Genomic DNA, 18820 nt, shown 5'->3' with positions numbered 1-18820 from the left:
GGTTCTCGGCCTTGCCACTCATGGGCTGGGGCATTGTGGCCAAGTCCATTCCCCTCTGTTCCTCAGGGTGAGAGTATATAAACCCCATGTTCACTGAAGCCCCTGCTAATCTGACATTGTAGAAGTTTCTGTGAAGAAGTCTGGTCCCTACTTCCTCTTCCCACCACCACGAAGAATCATCTTTCTACCCAACTCTCCTTGGCTCGTCCTTCTACCCAACTCTCCTTGGCTCATTGCTAAACATGGGGCCTCTGGGGGGCTGCAGACACCTTGCTCTCAATTACACAGCTAATCTGTGAGGCAGAGCTTGGCTTGGGGAAATAGCTTATCAAATCAAGCAGCTTCTGCTGAATAGGATGTCAATATTTACTAAGGCTCATACTCTAAGCTAGGGGGAAGCCTGGAAGAACCAAGAAAGAATCGTGGGGGGAGTATTAAATTGGGGATGGTTGGTCTGCAGGGGGTAGGAGAGTGTTTGGGTCAGAGACTCTAGTGTTTTAATGAGATACCTGGGGGACCCCCCGCCAGCCCTGGCCATACATACTTAGGGCTACGGCTAGCCCTTCTCAGCACCTCCTGGGACATTATTCTTATTGCTTCCTCTGTAATCCTTATTGGGCACTTACTGTGCCCAAGCCTTCGTCAGGCCTGCCTCTACCATTTGCAGGACAGGACAAGAGTACAGGTGGAGACTTACATGCCATATGTCTAAATATTTGTTTGGAGGTTATAAGTGAAGCTAACAAATTGTTAGGTTCGTAACAACCTGGAAGACTATGTCTGAATTTAGAATTCTTGACTCTTTGGGATTCTGTACCTGAACCTAGCAGTTCTGGAAGAACTGGTCTGGGCACTTTTCATTTCCTAAGCGCAACTTGATCCCTCACTTTGAGGAGCCTCATAAACATGTGTTTAGACACTGAAGCTTTTCCATATTCCTGTAGATAGCTATTCTTTTGGGCTTAGAGAGTATGCACAGTAGCAGCACAGCCTTCCCTTGGAAGAGTGTACAGGCCTTGAAAGCAGATTAAGGGCTGATTAGATGGGGTGGGGGAGTGGGTGGAGTATAGGGGTTGGTGCCTGGAGCATGCTTCAGATGGACATTTCTTCATGGCCCTGCAGATTCCTCACCCAGCCTGGCCACACGCATACATGTCCCTCTTTGTGTGACATGGCTTTTATGTTTTTATACATGCATTCATGTCCCCCTTTTATACTAACCTTTGTGTGAAATGGCTTTTGTCAGCCTTTTCTTGACATTATTCAGAATGTGCTCCAGTCTGACCTTCATCTCCATCTAGAATGGGCCTTACCAGTGTTGGGCAGTGTTGTCAGAACAGAGGAATTCAACTAGTCAGAGCGTAATTAATAGATCCTATAAAGAGTTTCACTGTTTGTAAAGTCCTTTTATGTACATTGTCCCAAACCCCAAGTGATGAGAGAAAAGATTGAGTACTGCCAAACCTGAAGAACTTCTCACCAGCCAAGGAGTGAATGCTGATCCTGCTGTAGAACTAAACATAGTAGCTCAGCAAATGCTTCCTGCTCAGTGGTTGGTATTAGAGGCTCCTGCCAGAGGTAGGAGGGAGCCCAGCACCTGTTATGCCCATGCCAGGTCAGTGGCAGAGGTAGTAGACATCAACAGGTCTGAACCATCGCCCCCCTTCTCTTTCCATCTTGGTCTACAACCCAGGCCAGTGGTTGGTTCCCTTCAGCCACAGCAGGTGGCTTCTCCCTGAGCCCAAACTTCATTTCTCTGAGCTGAACCAACCAGGAGAGTTATCTGATGCCTGTGGAGGAGCCCCACAAACTTCTTATATATATCCATGGATGGATGAAGAATTAACTTTTGAATGGCTTGTCATCCAGCTAGGCGAGGGATTATCACAGAGAACTGGGGGGGGGGGGGGGGGGGGCGGCGGTGGTGGGCAAGGGAACCCACATACGTGGAGCATTTTCTGCTGCACATGGACGTTATGTTAAGTGTTTTCATGCATGGATAATATCTTTTATGTTCCGCACTGCTTAATAAATGATGACTGGACGTAAAAGTAAACTGAGCACCAAAGAATCCTTTCCAGGCCCTTTCCAAAGCTGGCACCAGCTCCTTCATCAGTAGCAGTGCCCTCTCAGCCCCTGTCCTTTACCTAGGATGGTACACACTTGACTTCAGTATATCCATCAAGCTACTGCAAGCCTACCCTAGGTAGGAGTAGGTTTTTCCTCAGAATTACTTATTCTCAGGTCCAGCCTATGGTTTCCTTGCAGTGAGTGCCATCTGCTGGTCAGAACATGCCAGCTTCCAGACTGGGAGGATTGAAGAGAAAAGGGTCTCTTACCATAGTGGAACAAAAGATAGCGCTTTCTCTGCCTATACTTAGCTCTGCTCTAATTCCCTGAAAAGAAGCTCCCTCTGCCCCCAAAATATTAGGTTTGTGAGCAGGTGTTTACAGTTAGCCTAGGTTGATGAGAGGTTTTTTGGTTTTTTTTTACATACTGCTTAGGGTCTTCAGCACCTTCTGTGATAGCTCTACAATGGGGTATTGAGATAGGAAGGTTCCAAAGGGATTTGTACAAACCCATGCCAGTGAGCAGAGAAGTCTGGGCCAGTAAGTAGAAATGCCAGTACTTACTGTTAGACTTTTCCTACTGACATCAAGCCTCCTTTTCCTTTTCCTCTGGAGCCTGTGCTCTGTTATAGCATGTCCAGGGTTGGGGGTAGGAGAGATTTGTATGGCCCCTTGGGGTAAAAGACATTGCCAGGGTGTAGAGAGTGAAGTGTAGGTACAATATTATCTCTAAGCAAACAACAAAATTTGAATGAGTTAGTATAAAAACAGATAATATGCTGACTTAACTATAATATTTAAATTGGCTTTAGCTCTGGGAAGGAGAGTGATAGAGATGAAAAAAATGGGCTGTGGGGACCAACTGGCCTGTTTCTGACAAGTCAAAGAACTTATTAGAGTCTATTTCTGGTAAAATATGAATAATAGTAATAATATTTAATGGAGTCTTGTGATTACTCAATCTTGCCTGCCACGCTTAGCCTGCCATGAGTGCTCAGTGAGGCTTATTTCACTCACCTTTTTAAAAATGGTTGGTACCAATAAAGACAGCCATAACTAGGTCAGTGTCTGCATCAAACTGAGCAATTTTCATAATGTGGTGTTGTTCTAGAGCAGGTATTACCCGCATTTACCATATGACTTCCTCACCATGGTTGTACATTGAAGGAACAGAAGAAAAACTATGGAAGGTCTTCAGATTTAGATCCTGCATGGTGTAACATTTGAGATAAGCATTAAAGAATGGGTTTAAAAGAATTAGAGTCCAGCAGACCAGGGTTCAAATCCCAGCCCTGCTGCTCACTAGCATTGTGACCTCTGTGCATTTTCTCCCTTGTGAAACGTCTTGGTTCTGCGTATCATGTCAGTACCAAATGAGAGAACATATATAAAACACCTGGCCATGAGGTCAGCATCCCAGTGAGATGTTTAAAGGGGAGGCTGAATGCTGTACGGTTGTGTGTATGTAGCAGGGCACAGAGCAATTCAGTTTAGCTAGGATTTGGGCCATGGGTAGCCCTTGAGCCCAACTGGGAGACCCAGTCTCACAGTGGCTTTCTCTCTCTCTCTCTCTCTTTAGGTGGCCACCATGTCCTTGAAGATCCAGACAAGCAACGTAACCAACAAGAATGACCCCAAGTCTATCAATTCTCGAGTCTTCATCGGAAACCTCAACACAGCTGTGGTGAAGAAGTCAGATGTAGAGACCATCTTCTCCAAGTATGGCCGTGTAGCCGGCTGTTCTGTGCACAAAGGTTATGCCTTTGTCCAGTATGCCAACGAGCGTCATGCCCGGGCAGCTGTGCTGGGAGAGAATGGGCGGGTGCTGGCCGGGCAGACCCTGGGTAAGCGTCTCTCTTTGGCCCTGCTCCTGGTATTCTCCTGAGCAGGTGCTGGCCGTCACTTTCCAGCTCCCCTCTTAGACCTTTCTTTTTCCCTTACTCTACTACTTGCTACCCTGCCCCTATCTGAAATGTTATAACTAAATAGTTATAAATTATATTTAAGTTATAAATTAAGTATTTATAAAATATGCAGGGTTGAGTTTTAGAAGCTTCTCAAAAATGGTTCTGTCTTGTCTTTGCTTTCATAGTGACTCTTAATGACAAGCTTTATGATTGTGGTTAAAATGCAGATTCCTAAGGGAAACGGAACAGAGTGGACTAGCATAGCCTGTAACATTATGCTACAGATGTCTTAGGTTAGAACTCTTTTTTTTTTTTTTTTAAAGTTTATTTATTTATTTTGAGAGAGCAAGTGAGCTCTCTAGAGGGGTAGAGAGAGATGGAGAGAGAGAATCCCAAGTAGGCTTCATGCTGTCAGTGCAGAGTCCGACACGGGGCTTGAACTCACGAACCATGAGATCATGACCTGAGCCAAAATCAAGAGTCAGATGCTTAACCCGACTGAGCCATCCAGGTGCCCCCAGGTTGGAACTCTTTATGAGAGCTGGGAGGAGGGGCTAGGAGCACAAGGTGAAGTAGGTGCCTTTGGCCTTGGTGCTATGTATATATGATGTGGCCATGTGGTAGTCTACCGTGGAGTGTGTACAGTGCACCTACTTCTGTGTATATGTATGTTCAAAAAGGGATATTGATAGATGTATTCCTGAATGTGTGATATGTGGATGTAACTAAACATGTGGAGAATATGTGAACACATCTTTAGAATGTATATATGTAAAGTGTATATGTCAGAATGTACTAAGTGTGTGTAAGAAGATATGCATATTTATTTGTCAGATATTGAGATCCTGTCATAGGCTAAGCATCATTCTAGGTAGAAAGATGTTTGGTAGAATATTTGCTTGAATGTGGCTCATTTGTAGATAGGCAGTTATGTATATGACATCGGAGCCAAGTCTCAGTGTACTTGAGAGTCTATATGTTATTTTTGTGTGTGACTTGATTACCTGGATATGTGAACAAGTATGTGAAGATATGTATCTGAAGTACTTATTTACATCAGTGTGCTTGAGAATGCTTATATGTGTGATGTCCACGGCATGTGTGTGTGAGCGTGCGTGCATCTGAATGTATACGAATTTGTAAATAGGCATATCTCTGTGATGTGTGGGTAGGAGTCTAATGTGTGAAGACCTCTGTTGGTTGTATTAGTTAGGAGAGTCCATTGTCCCTCACACATAGAAATTGCTGCTACTGTGCAGGAAGGTGTAAGTGTTTGGGCTCCCTGGTACCCTGCCAGCATCTGACTGTGCCTCCTTTCTCCACACAGATATCAACATGGCTGGAGAGCCCAAGCCCAACAGACCCAAGGGACTAAAGAGAGCAGCATCTGCCATATACAGGTGAGGCGCTCTGTCTCTTCTATCTCTCTCCATCTGGGTGGGGATTGGTCCCTCTTTCCACAGAGGGAGTGAACATTGGTTGGTGACAGTGTGCCGAGCCTAGAATTTGGGGAGGTGTTTGGAGATGAGGGCCTGTAGAGAGTGGGCTGAGTGGCTGTCCCTAAGCCCCGGCCCTCTCCCCTTTGTTTCCCCAGTGGCTACAGCTTTGACTATGATTACTACCGGGACGACTTCTACGACAGGTGAGCAGGGAAGGGGCGTGCCCAGGCATGAAAAAGCCAAGCTGGAAGGGTCCTGAGAGATTACTGGTGTAGCCCACTCAGTCCTCCATGTGGAAACTGGAGCCCAGAGGTGTGGACGGGCATCTGCCCAAGGCTGTTCCACAAGTTGGTGGCAGAGCTGGAACTAGGGTCTAGTTCTGCAGGTGCCCAGGTCAGAGGTTCCCCACCCCACACTGTCTCCCATTCTGACTGCCCTTCTACCTCCTAATCCTGGGTTGGGACTCAGTGGAACTAGACAGCAAGGGACAGATAACCATAGCAAATTGGATTATAGAAAAGGTTACTAGAGTAGGTGCAGGGAGTTTGAGCCCTCATGTTCCTGCTGTTTAGTCTCCTTATCTATTTGAGGTGCTCAGCCAGGTGGAAGGAGCCTCAAAAGCTCAATGAATACCTCTTGGCCTTTCATTTATAGCCAGGAGGCCAGCAGTCCTTTGGAGGTCTGAATTCGTTCCTGGTAGGCTATGTGGCCCATCCCTTCACCCTCAAGCCTTCCCAGACCCCAGCCTTGAGCTGTGGGCTCCATTCTATGGCACTAGCCACATTCCCAAATGGAAATCATGATGGGGGCTGTTCCAAAATTCTCCCTTCCTTCGTCCTTCCCATCCTGCCTGCCTCAGTCTGTCCAGGAAGAACAGAACCTCTCTGAGCCTTGGTTTTCTCACCTCTGAATGGTTTCAGGAGGCAGTGCGGTGTAGTGGAATGTGCCCTAGCCTGAGAGTCAGTCAGAAGACTGGGTGCTAATCTCAGCTCTGCCACTGAATGGATTGTGTGACTTTGGGCAAATCCCCTCCCGGTCTGTAAAATGGGCTTACACTAAGTAATCCCTCAGGGCTCTTCCAGCTCTGGGATTCTGTGGTTAGTGATTCTGACCAAGGCCAGAGCCGCCCCCTCCCCTTAGGGGCAGAAATGCAGGGTCTGGGACTGGATCCATTCCCAGAGACTCTCCATCTCCAGCCATCCCCACCCCAGGGCAGGGGCTCCCTGAACAAAGGAATGCCAAGCCATGGGGCATTGCATTGTCTAGTGATGGCATGTTTCCTGGCTGTAACCAAAGTGATTCCATAGTGTACCCCCAGGGCTGTGTTTCCCTGAAGAAAGGTAATAGTAGCAGATGTGGTGGGAGATACCCTTACTCAGCCTATTGAACTTCTGACTGATGAGCAGGAAGAGAAACTCTCTCGGAGGGGGCTGGGTGATGACACTGGGGACAGCATAGTCTGGGAGCCCAGGGATCTGATTGGTTGTCCAACCTTGATATTCTAATGGATCTCCTCCCCTCCATCTCTGAAGTGGAGTAAGAGGGCTGGGGTGATAAAGAGGGCCCAGAATTAGAACAGGTGTTTGGGACTCCAGCCTCATGCCTCTGAGGCCATAGTCTCCTGGTTTGAGAGTCTCAGTACCCTGGCCTTCACCTATCACACCTTTAACATGTGTGCTTTTAACCAAGTTTTCTCATGCCCTGCTCTCACAATAGCCTTGGGGTGGGGTACGGTGGGGGCCTGGCACAGAATTTGAGGTAGTCATCCTCATTAAGCAGATTTCGGGAAAACTGAAGCTCAGGCAGGCTTAGGGATTCCCTATTCCTACATCTTTTTGTTCCCAGCTGGAATTTTGCCTTGCTTTAGGGACATTTGCAAATTCTGACCAGAGGTTGGTGTGGCAGTTGACTGAGCAGAAGCAGAAGCCGGCAGGCCTGGTTGTTAGGGGGACCTGGGGAAGGCTCTTTTCTGGGGCTGGTCTCTGTTTGCTCCTTCCTTGAACCAGGGTTGAAACCATTACCACCTGCCACCTCACCTGCCCTCATCTGACCTGACTGGTAGGAAAGGTGGATGAAATGAGAGTCCCAGCAGCTTTTAAGGTGCCAGAAGCCCATCCTCTTCACTCCCAGGGATTGTTGGGAGCAGGCGGAGGTGTGTAGTACAGGCTGCCCAGCCCTTCACCAGCACGTGCTTGTCTAGAGTCGCAGTGCCTTCTGGTGGCCACAGGCCATGCTGCAGCCTCTGGCCCATTTGCCCCTACAGGCTCTTCGACTATCGGGGCCGCCTGTCACCTGTGCCAGTGCCCAGGGCAGTCCCTGTGAAGCGACCCCGGGTCACAGTCCCCTTGGTCCGGCGTGTCAAAACCACCATACCTGTCAAGCTCTTTGCCCGCTCCACAGCCATTACCACCAGCTCAGCCAAGATCAAGTGTGAGTGACTGTATCTTCTTCCTAGATCTTTTTTGTTTTTCCTCATTAGCAAAATAATAGAATCATGTATTTTTACATTGGAAAATAGATGAAGGAACAAATCTCCCACAGTTCTGCAGCTCTAGCACAACCAAGTGAGTATTCTTACTGCATTTATAAGAGGAAAAGCCTGACCTATGAGGAGGAGGGGCTTGGGTTGGGCACAGAAATGTCCAGTGCTGTGACATGGAGCCCAGTGAGGAGAAGGTGTCTTCTTTCCTATAATAAGGACAAGTTTGCACAGGCCCACTGCTGGTGTGCACATTCATTCTGGTGTACACATGTTGCAGCCAGGCACCCAGGAAATCTGATGGTAAAACACCCACATCCATCCATACACCTTGAAATCTGGGCACCACCCTATTTAACATAAGGAAGAACACATGATTGCTCAGGTGCACGCCACACCTGCATTCTCCTCCATCTCCAGTCCCTTTCATTGTTGAGAGGTCATGGGAAGAGATCCAGGTGCAGAAGGGTGGACTGGTTCCTATAGGCATGGTCTCAAAAGTCTCAGAAGCCACGGGCAGCTCCAGCCTTTTTGCTGGCAAAAGAACCATGGATGAAGACAGTTCCTGCCACTGGCCTGCCTTCCTGGTTGACAGAATGGGACTAGGGAGGATCTTACGTTAGTGTCAAGCTCCCAGCCCCTGGGTGACAACGTATACTCCCTGTGCTCCCAGTAAAGAGCAGTGAACTGCAGACCATCAAGACAGAGCTGACGCAGATCAAGTCCAACATCGATGCTCTGCTGGGCCGCTTGGAGCAGATTGCCGAGGAGCAGAAGGCCAACCCAGGTCAGCTTCCATGGGTCCTTGCCCAGCTCGGGGACCAGGGGCACAGGGCAGAGTGCGGGGAGGTCAGCGCACGGGGCAGAGAAGGGCTGTGGCCTCCAACGCCACATGGATCCACCATGCCGAGGCCTAGCTGCTGCTAAGATCCTGCCTTGGGCAGCTGCCCCAGGCTGAGTTCTGTTCTCCTCTTCCCACCCCTTTCCCCTCAAGATGGCAAGAAGAAGGGTGACAGCGGCAGTGCCAGTGCCAGTGCCAGTGGCAGTGGTGGGGGCAGTAGTGGTGGCAGCAGCCGGCCACCAGCCCCCCAAGAGGACACAGCTTCTGAGGCAGGCACGCCCCAGGGAGAAGCACAGGCTCGAGACGACGGCGATGAGGAGGGGCTGCTGACACACAGCGAGGAAGAGCTGGTGAGGGCACAGCTGGGGAGGGGTGCATAGGAGGGGAGCAGGGGAAGGGGGAACCCTCTGAGCTGCTGAGTGTCCCTGTTGAGCTCCCTCTTTCCTCTTCCTGGGAAGGGGGATACCTATTTCAATTGCCAGTCAAAAGTCCCACTGAGGACCAGGGTAGACCTCTCTTGAGTCAGGGCCCATTCTAGACTTGGTTTCCTTACAGGTTGGACAAGGGAAGAGTCAGGGGCTTCAGGGAGCACAGTCTGCAGAGTTTCAGGGGGCAGGACTAGGATTGCCTGGGGAAGCCTCAGGAAGGTTGGGTATCCACTTTACCTGAGGATTTTCTAAAAGCTATTCCTGCCTAAGCATAAAACAGGTTGTCTCATGAGAGGCATGGAGGGAGTTCTTTGTTATTGGAACCCTTCAGAGTGAGGCTGGGAAGTCATTGGCAAGGAGCTTATGTCAAGTAGGAAGGTAGACCAGACTCTGAGTATGTATGATAACTGTTGTGTGCCTTCTACTTGTTTACCTAATAGACACTCACTGAGCACCAGGCCCTGTAGTTTCTAACTTTATTTAACCTTAACAACAGCGTCGTACTGTGCAAAGTTACTACTCTTCCCACGTTTTAGCCAGTGAGGAAACTGAGGCTCTGAGGAGTAGAGTAACTTGCTCAGGGCCTTATAATTAATAGGGGATGAGCCAGAATTAGAGCCCTGACTTCTTCACTAGGTCTGGGACTTTCTCCTTTTCATCAGTGCTGGGGTTCTGGCATGAAGACAGATGGGCTCATGGCCACTGTAGTTAAGAGATCCTCCTCCTTATGTCCCTAGCTTGTCTCTCCTTTATTGGACCCATTTACTCTCTTAGGCATAGTAGTCTCCATAAAGGTCCTAACGAAGGCTTAGCTGTCCCAAGGATAGGGAGCTCACCCGTCCACCAGGCTTTCAACCTGCTACAGTCTAAGAAGGTCTTTCTACGTAGAAATGTGCTCCCCTGCCACACCTAGAACGCCCTTGACTGGTCCCGTCTCTCTTCTGGGGGATGGGCTCAGACCATCCTGTCAGGATCCCAAGCCAGCTGTGTTGAAACTGGTCCCATAATCATCCCTCTTTCGGAGTTTGGTCTCCAGAAGTGCAGTGGGCCCCAGGGCATGACTCAGAGTTGGTAGTGAGTGATGTATGGTCTCTTGTTGCCTCCTCCCTATCAGGAGCACAGCCAGGACACAGACGCGGAGGATGGGGCCTTGCAGTAAGCAGGTATGGGGCTTCTGGTGGACAGGGGGTGAAGAAAAGTGGCAGGCATGCCATGAAGCAGACCTGGCAGGGTCTTGCTATGCCCAGCAAGGACGGCCCCTCCATCCTGTCAGCCATTTGACCATGCTCCTTTGTGGCAGGAACTCGCTAGGCTGTGGGAGCAGGAGCCATGGATGGGCTAGGCAGGCCAGCCCTGCACGGGTTCCCTCAGTGCACTCTGACGCATGTTGTCCAGCTCCACCCTTCAGAAGTTCAGAGTCTGGTGGAGGAAGACACAAACCGTGACCACCCAGTGTGAGCAGGATGATGGGCTGTAGAGGCAGGGTGTCCATAGGGGTGTGGTGGAAGAGTTGATACTTAGCTGAGCCTATTCAGGATTGAGGGAGAGGTATCTGAGGGAACAGCTTTAGCAAAATACAGGGTTCTGATGGTCCTTGGTATGTGGGAGATGGTCAGGAGTCTCCTGTGGCCATAGTCCTAGCTCTGCATGGTAAGGCAGAGGGAGCAGTTCATCATCAAAGTGATGTTTGTGCCAGGCTTAGGGGCTAGGACTTAACCCTGCAAGGTTGTGATTGTATCAGTGTAACACATGGGAACTGAGGCACTGAAAGGGGCAGGGAGGTAGCATATATCTCACTAGATCCCAAGGTGGTAATCGGTGGAGCCTAGGTTTGAATCCAGTGGTGTATGGCGTCCCAGCCTACTCTCTGGCCAGTGCTCGCCCCCCTGCTCTGCCCCATTTCTTTGGGGGTCGTGTTCAGGGTAAGACAGGCTTGGGTGGAGGAAATCCTTGACCTCAGAGGTGTCTTTACACCTGACACGTTCATTTTGTGAGGTGCTCCACCAGCAAGAGCTTCCCAGACAGTTTAGGAAATTGTATATATGGAATCCATCCTCTTGGAGCTTCATGGTTGGTTTTACCAAGGAAGCTAAGTTTTACCTTGTGAAGCCAGTTCTCAGATGAGGTGCAGGGCTCAGGTGAGGAAATGGAGGCTCAGGGAGGGGGAGAGACTCACCCAAGATTGTATGGCCAGAAAATTAGGAGGCGAGAGCCAGAGCACAGGCACATCTCTGTCCGCAAACAGTAAACACCGTTCTGCCCTTTTGTCTTCCCAGCCCTAGTAATCATGGGTCCCAGGGGCTCTTCCTGCCAGCCTCAGTCTCTCCTTTGTCTCTCTCTCTCTCAGCCTGACAGGAGCAACGGCCAGCAGCAGGAGAAGGGCGTGTACTGTATCAGGCCTCATGTTGGGCACCCACCCCTGGATACCACCCCCAGCGGGTCCCAGGAGAGCTGGCAGCAGGCACCTCCTCCCCCACACGTCCCAGCCACTGCCACATCCTCTGCAGGTGCAGTTATCGGCCTCCCCTCCCCACGCACCCTCCCTGTTGGCACCGCCCAGGCCAGAGGACAGAGGTTTCGCTATACTCTACCTCCCCTCCCAGGACACTCCCAGGCTTGGGGTTTTTCTATAGGTTTGGAGAGGGGAGGGTCACGGGGAGGGTACCCTGACAATAAAGAGATTGGATCCCAACTTGCTCTGAGATGGGATGGTTTGTATTTATTTTCTTAAGGTACCCTAGTCCTCCTGCCCAGCCAGAGTCTGGTCTAGTCTGCTTCATGCCAAGAGTCTAGTCTGGTTTGCTTTACCCTGTTCTTTTTCCTCTTTCACTTCTCCCGGTTAGGGAGCATTGTCTCGGGTGCATACTGCTGGGCTGTCTAGGCCTTAGTTTCCACAGCTAAAATGGAAATAGAAATGGCCAGTAGGGTTCTTGGGGGAGGGTCAGATGTCCCAGTGCCCAAGAGAATACTTTGGTGGCTGAAGTGCCAAGCAATTATGAGCTACTTGGTTAGGCAGTGGTAGGTTCAGGTCTTAGCTTCTCATTTAGTCTGGTCTTTCCCAGCTTTAAGATGATTCTGGAAACTGCCTTGTCCTCTCTTCTCTGTCCTAGTTTAGGATGCTGTGTTTTTTCACTTGGGCTCTGTCCTCTCACCAGCTTCCCAGTCTCTGGCTTCTCCCTGCCCCATTTCCCACTAGCCACTATGGTGCTTTTTCTGAGTCATGTCCCTTCCCTGTAAAACCCTTACCTGACAGCTCACCGTTGGGACAAAACTCCCAACTCCTGTACATGATCCTGTATACTTTGGCCTCTCCTGTCTTTTGTCACCTGCCCCACACAAAACAAGTCCTTCCCTCTCATAGGCAGCAAGTCATAGAGCCTCACTCCCATTAACCTCAAGCATTAGGAAGTTGGCATCAGGATACCTGTGGCTTCCCTGTACCTATTCTGGGCTGCCTGTCTAGATGTTTGCTTTGTTCTCTGACAACTGACAGTGTTCGTTCAAATTTCCTCTTCTGTCCTAATTTTACTCCACAAGTTGACGAATTTCCCTGTGTTCAAATTCCTAGGAGAGGATCGCCTGCCACAGCGGATCTTTTTGATTCACTCATAGGTTATATAAGTACCCTCCCCAGTCCTGTGAACCTGGTGACAAAGTGTGGTCAGTTAGTCTGGTCTCTCTGGTGTGGGGCTTTGGTGGGCAGACACCCAGAAACGTGCTTTGCTCCTGGTCTGGCACGTACTCTTGCTCCTTTCTCCATCTGAGAGATACCCACTCATTATTAAGCTGCTGTTCCAGTGTCAGGCACCTCTGAGAAGTCTTTCTTCTCAGCTTACTGCTCTTCAAAAATTGTTCATTCTCTCTTCTAGACAGACTTTCCCAACACCGAGAATTCGGTCCCATCATCAGAAAGGGGTTTGGGCTCTCCAGTCGTCTTTGCATGTTCCTCAGAGTGTCAGGCCTGCTGGAATTCTTGTTGAAAATCCCATTTCAGACCAACTGTTCTACAACAGTCTCCATCAAACTTTCCCCAGACTTTGGCCCCAGGTTTTGGTGGAGGCTAGAGGCTGGGCTCGAGACAGTGCTCAAGCTAGGCCACCCTGGGTGTGGAATCACCCAGGGAAGTTTTTGTTGACTCGTGTCTCCCTCCCTGGGCAGCCCCTCCTGCCTGTCATTGGCCGGCTAGCAGTCTGAAGCCTGAGTGTGGCTCTGCATTCCCAAGCTGTGCAGGGGCCTGATTAACCCACCCTTGAGGCAGCCCAAGTTCTGGACCCACAGCTGAACCAAATGCCCCCATCCTCGCTTAGCCATTGCCTCATAATGTGGTGTGGAGCAAAGTTTCTGCCTTTTTGGTGCTTCAGCTCCACAAGTGGGCTCACAGTCCCCATATGTGTGCCTGTCAGGGACCCTGGACAGCAGGGGGAGAGAGGGTAGAGGCTGAGGCCTTAGTGGACTTAACACTGAGGGCTGGCACCATGTTCCTGAGTCTCCAGAGCCTAGTGCTCTGTGCCCCTTGCACTGTAATAACATTTTCGGATTCTATATGGCCATACTCAATAGTGACTGAGGCACTCACTTTTCAGGTTTGGGGTCAGGTAGAATAGGAGGGGCTGTGAGCTTCTGTAGTATGCTAGGCAGAAGAGCAGGGAAAATCCCTTCCAGGGCAGGAAATGTCTGCCCTACAAGGAGGCCCTGCCTAATCACCCTTGCACCAGGACGTCCTGGACAGATGGAGATCCCCATCCTGGCATCCCACAAAAGGCCCTAAACTACTTAGCCCCTGGGAAGATTTGAGTGGGAAATTCACATCCACAAAACCCTGCTGCATACATCTGCCCAGTCCTCTCTCATTCCGTTGCTCATCGGTTTTCATTTATCTCTTCAACCTCTGAAAACCAAAAGGAGATGATGAAGAAATAGGATACCAGATTCTACCCAAAGGGCTATGATTCCATAGATATTTTGAAGATCTGAAGCCTCATTTGTGATCCTGGCAGCTGTTGAAGGAATTATCACAACCAGTGGTTTTACTGGCTTTCCTCCTTGTACTGCTGCCAATAAAGTTTGTGATGCAGGGCGAGTCTTATTCCTTGCTAGGTCTCCCGTTTCCTCATCTGTGCAAGGGGTTGGCCTAGATCAGGGATAGTAAATGGGCCTCTTATCATCAGTTAACTTGTATAACAAGCCCAAAATGTAGTACTTTTAATAAACATTTATTACCTTCTGATTCAGTGGCTTGGAAATTTGGGCTGCACTCAGCTGGGCAGTTCTCCTTATCTCATCTGGGCTATGATATGGCTGAAGTGAGCTGGCAGATTGGCTGGGGGGCCATGGGTCCCAGATAATCTCACCCACTTGTTAAGGAGTTGGCTGGGCAGCAGGGCAAGTGGGCCACATGTACCCAGAATCTAGCAGGCAGACCAGGTAAGCTCCAGTGTACAAGTGCTCTTCCAAGTTCTTGCCCATGGCACGTTTGCGAGGTTCTTTTGGTCAAAGCAAGTCACATGGCTAAGTCCAAACTCTTAATTTGAGGAGTCTCAAAATATGGCCCAATTTTGTTTTTAATCTCTCTCAGGCCTCGTTTCATGTGCTGACTCAGAATGTTTTTAGTAGCAGCTGCTGGAATGCTTTTTGAGGATTTGGAGCAGTTTTTAGATAGCTAGGAGATAGTAACATGATGATTTGGGGGGTTTTTTTGTTTTTTGCTTTTTTTTATGGATGAGGAGTTGAAATGAGAGTACGTGAGTGTCCATTCAGTATTAGCCAGGCCTGGCCAGGTCATCTCTAATCCTATCAGGACATTATACACTCTACGGTGGACCATCTGACAAGACCACAGAAATACGGAGTATAAAGCTGGGCAAGATTCTGATCTAGGTTTCCTGGGTTTGAATTCCAGTTCGACCATTGATTAACTTTGGGCAAATAAAAATCCCTATAGCCATGGCCACATTCTTTGTAATAAGATTATTCTATAATAACAGTAAATAAAACTTGTGAATATGTGCTGTGTAAAAGGCACATTTTACATTTATTTAATCTCTATAACCACCTTTTAGGTGGATGTAATATGAACTTTGTTACAAGTTGTAGAAACTGGACTCAAATGTGCTTAAGCAGGGGGAAGTTTACTGTTTCACCAATTTAAAGTTCCAGATGCAGTTATGCAGACCCAGTGGATGCAGGGCTTCAAGAGTTGTCATCAGGAATGTATTTCTTTATTCTTCAGCTTGGTCTCCTCTCTTAGCATTGTTCTCAGGTTCTAAGTGATGGCAGAGCATGGCCACAGGGCCTATGAGTGTGGACAGGGAAAGGGAAGAATCCCCAAAAGGAAAATAGGAGTTCTGCTGCTAGAAGAAGGGAAGTTTGGCATGACAAAAATAACAGGTCTTCATTGTGCAGTTATGTCCATCTTACAGATTTTATAGATGCGGAGGTTCTAAAACTTAGCCCCATTGACAGCTGGTATTTCTGTCCTCTCCCCTTTATCTGGACTCTAATCAGTAGGATACAGTGATGGTGATGCTAGGCCAGTCTCACAGTTGTGTTAAGAACTAGTAGTTTCTACTTCTGTGTCTTGAGACCCGGCCACCATGCTGTGAAGCCCAGGCCACCTGGAGAAATGACAGCCCTAAGTTCCAGCTGATAACCAGTATCAGCTGTCAGACATGAATGAGGAACCCTTCAGGATGACTCCAGCCCAGCCACTGACTGAGAACCAAGACAGAACTGCCTAGCTGAGGCCTGTCAAAGTCCAGCACCATGAAGGATAATAATCAGTGATCATCATTTTAAGCTAAGTTTTAGAGCGATTTGTTATATATCAGTAGATAATCTGAACACAAACTGAGGCTCAAAAGGTTAAGTAGTTTGCTCTACTTTAGGGGGACTGGGCTAAGAGTACAGACTTTGTGTAATTGAGTTCCAGTGCAGGTTATTTGCTGTATACCTTAGACAAGTCAGTTAACCTCTCTGAGCCTCATCTTCCTTATCTGAAAAGTGGAAAAGAGCACACTGTTATTATGACAATACCTAATGAGTTCACTTATCACCTAATCCAGATTTAGGTGATTTTTCTCTTAAAAAAAAATAACAGACCATAATTTTCTTTTCTCTTATTTTTATATTCACCCTTTCCCAAAGTGTATTTCAGTATGTATGTAATATTTAATTTCTAAATATTAGATATAAAGTTAAACATTAAATAGAATATTATAAAAAGGAGACAAAGGAAGATAATAACAAGAAGGCTTTTCCCCCTACATCTAAGAGTTACTGCAGTCAAGAGCAGTGTGTCCATCTGGTCACTAAGCCTGTGGGGCAAGCCCAGCTGGCCCTCCTGCATGTATGGATGGATGGACACGATACCTGCTTCCTCTGACTGGTGAGTGGACCCCTGGTGCACACATACCCCTCCCTGAATCCCTGCCTCAGTCTACCTCCTGAGGGGTCTCCTCATAAAAAAGGTGCAGCAGCCAGGGCTTATTTGGGCAAGTACATGGGTTTGGCTTTTCCAGGTGCACAGAACACAGGGTCACCCAGTCCCACTTTCTGACATGGACCCCATTTCTTGTCCACATCCTAGTGCCTTCTAACAATAAGCCCCCTTTTACCTCTAAAACCTACCTGCCGTTTCTCCTCTACCCCCTGCCCACCCCAGTGTTCAGTTCCATGACCACACAGGGAGCTGTCTTAAGGCCAGAGACTGTCTCATTCTTCTTGCCCATAAGGGTTTTAAAAAGAGTTTTAAAATCGGATGTGTAGCTTAGTCAAATAACTATGGAGCATATGCAAACAATTCAATCCAGTATCTACCTTTGTGGGGTTTTTTTTTTTTTAACTTTATTAAAAAAATTTTTTTTGATTGTTTATTTTTGAGAGAGCATGAGCAGGGGAGGAGCAGAGAGAGGGAGACACAGAATCTGACCCAGGGTCCAGGCTGAGCTGTCGGCACAGAGCCAAACACAGGGATTAACTCACAAACTGTGAGCCAAGGTTGCTTAACTGAACCACCCGGGCGCCCCTGTTTATTTTTTTTTAAGTAATCTCCACACCCAATGTGGATCTTGAAGCTATGGCTCTGAGATTAAGTCACTGAGCCAGCCAGGAGCCCCTACCTTTGTGTTCTTAATTATACGTCGCTTATCCCCCACTGCCCCCCCCCCCCCCCCCCCCCCCCCGCAGCACTGGACTTTAGAAAGAGGGATATAACATATATATGTATATATGTTTGCATTTCTGGGTGCTCTAGTTCTTGAACATGGATCACATTATTTAACTCTCAGAATAATCCCTTAGAGCTGGAGATACTCCTCTCATGTTACAGGTTTGGGAAATCATGAACTTTGGTTGAATAGTTTGCCAAATAACATGTCCCCTGGGAAGAGGGGAAGGCAGAATGCACACCTGGGCAGTCCTTTCCCACATGCCCTGTCGCAACCTGACTCTGAAATTTCTCTCCTGATTCTTGTGACGGCACGCTCTCCTGGCTTTCTCCTCCTCCTTTGTACTCTGCTCCTTCTTCTTCTTATGCGTACCTCTCTACCCTCTTTTTCTATACAGCTTCCTGGCTAACCAAACCAATGGCTTCAGACTCCACAGTAATGCCTCCCTATCTCCATCTCTAACTCAGTGCTCCCCAAGAGCACCACAGTCCAGGCCTGCCCTGCCCAGCTACGAGTCTTTTTCTTCAGGCGTCCACATCTTGGGGAATGGCACCACTGTCCACCTGTTACCCATGTCAGCATGTTCTCTCTAGTCATCAAGTCATGTTAATTTTTCCTCGGTATGTCTTGGCTCTAACCTGTCTCCATCCCATTGCCTTAGGTTAGGCCCTTCTTTCTCTCTTACTTGAACTTTGTAAAAGTCACCTCTCAACTAGTCTCCCTGATGCTTGCCTCCCACGTCTGTCTTCTTTAGCACCATCATTTAGTTATTCACTGCCCAGTGGGTAAACTCCAGACCCCTTTCCTTTCTTTCTAACTCAATGTCTTCTATCTCCCAATCTGACTCCTGTTGTCAAGCACATAGAACTAATTGTGGAAGGAACTATCTGGGTTCTGTGTCTTTACAGCTCCAGCTGCTTTTACCTGGAATGTTCTGTCTTCATCTGGCTCATTATCTGGCCTTCCTGGCCTGAGTTAGTCACCTTCCTGGCCTGAGTTAGCCCTGGCCATCCCTACTTCTGTCACCCCTCTTACCAGACTATATTTACAGCTGGTTATTATTATTAGCACGCCTATTGTCACGAAACTATAAGCTCCTGGAGGGCCGGGGACTGCCTTTTGCTGCAGGCATTCAGGGTAACACTTTTGAACATATGACATTGTTGCGGAGAGGCAGTGTTGCAGAGGCCGGGCACAGGCTCTGGAGCTTGAATGCCTGGGACTACAACCTCTTGGGCAAGTTGCTTATCCTTTCTGAGTCTCTGTTCCTCATCTATAAAATGGGAAGAATAGTATACCTTCCTCAAAGAGTCGCTGTGCTGATTAAGAAAGCACTAGAACAGGGACTGGCACAAAGTTGGGACTTGGTAGTGCTAGCCACTTACATAACAGATTATTTAAGAATATTTAGGAATAGCTTAGAGTTATTTAAGAATATTCGATTAATAAAAGAACAGAGGGGTGCCTGGCTGGCTCAAGTCAGTACAGCATG

At 48.3% G+C, this 18820-nt stretch overlaps 1 protein-coding gene across 6 annotated transcripts in view; it reads left to right on the top strand.

Annotated features, from left to right (window-relative positions):
- The window catches only part of RALY (RALY heterogeneous nuclear ribonucleoprotein), a 95570-nt gene that overhangs the window by 72077 nt on the left and 4673 nt on the right, over nucleotides 1–18820 (top strand). For 3 of the 6 annotated variants that reach the window (XR_008289133.1, XR_008289131.1, XR_008289132.1), the window contains 7 exons: nucleotides 3649–3913; nucleotides 5304–5376; nucleotides 5571–5618; nucleotides 7679–7845; nucleotides 8568–8681; nucleotides 8889–9085; nucleotides 11511–16547. Coding sequence is in view for 2 of the 6 variants with exons in the window: in XM_027069891.2 (XP_026925692.1) it covers nucleotides 3658–3913; nucleotides 5304–5376; nucleotides 5571–5618; nucleotides 7679–7845; nucleotides 8568–8681; nucleotides 8889–9085; nucleotides 10278–10322 (900 nt within the window). In the remaining 4 variants the exon portion in view is untranslated. Of the gene's footprint in view, nucleotides 1–3648; nucleotides 3914–5303; nucleotides 5377–5570; nucleotides 5619–7678; nucleotides 7846–8567; nucleotides 8682–8888; nucleotides 9086–10277; nucleotides 10327–11510; nucleotides 16548–18820 lie in introns of those variants that run through there. The other 3 variants (XM_027069891.2, XM_027069892.2, XR_008289134.1) reach the window with 3 other exon arrangements.

The sequence above is a fragment of the Acinonyx jubatus genome, chromosome A3 (assembly GCF_027475565.1).
Source record: "Acinonyx jubatus isolate Ajub_Pintada_27869175 chromosome A3, VMU_Ajub_asm_v1.0, whole genome shotgun sequence".
Taxonomy (NCBI): domain Eukaryota; kingdom Metazoa; phylum Chordata; class Mammalia; order Carnivora; family Felidae; genus Acinonyx; species Acinonyx jubatus.
The sequence above is the reverse complement of the archived record's forward strand: the minus strand, read 5'-3'. Positions and strand labels throughout refer to the sequence as shown.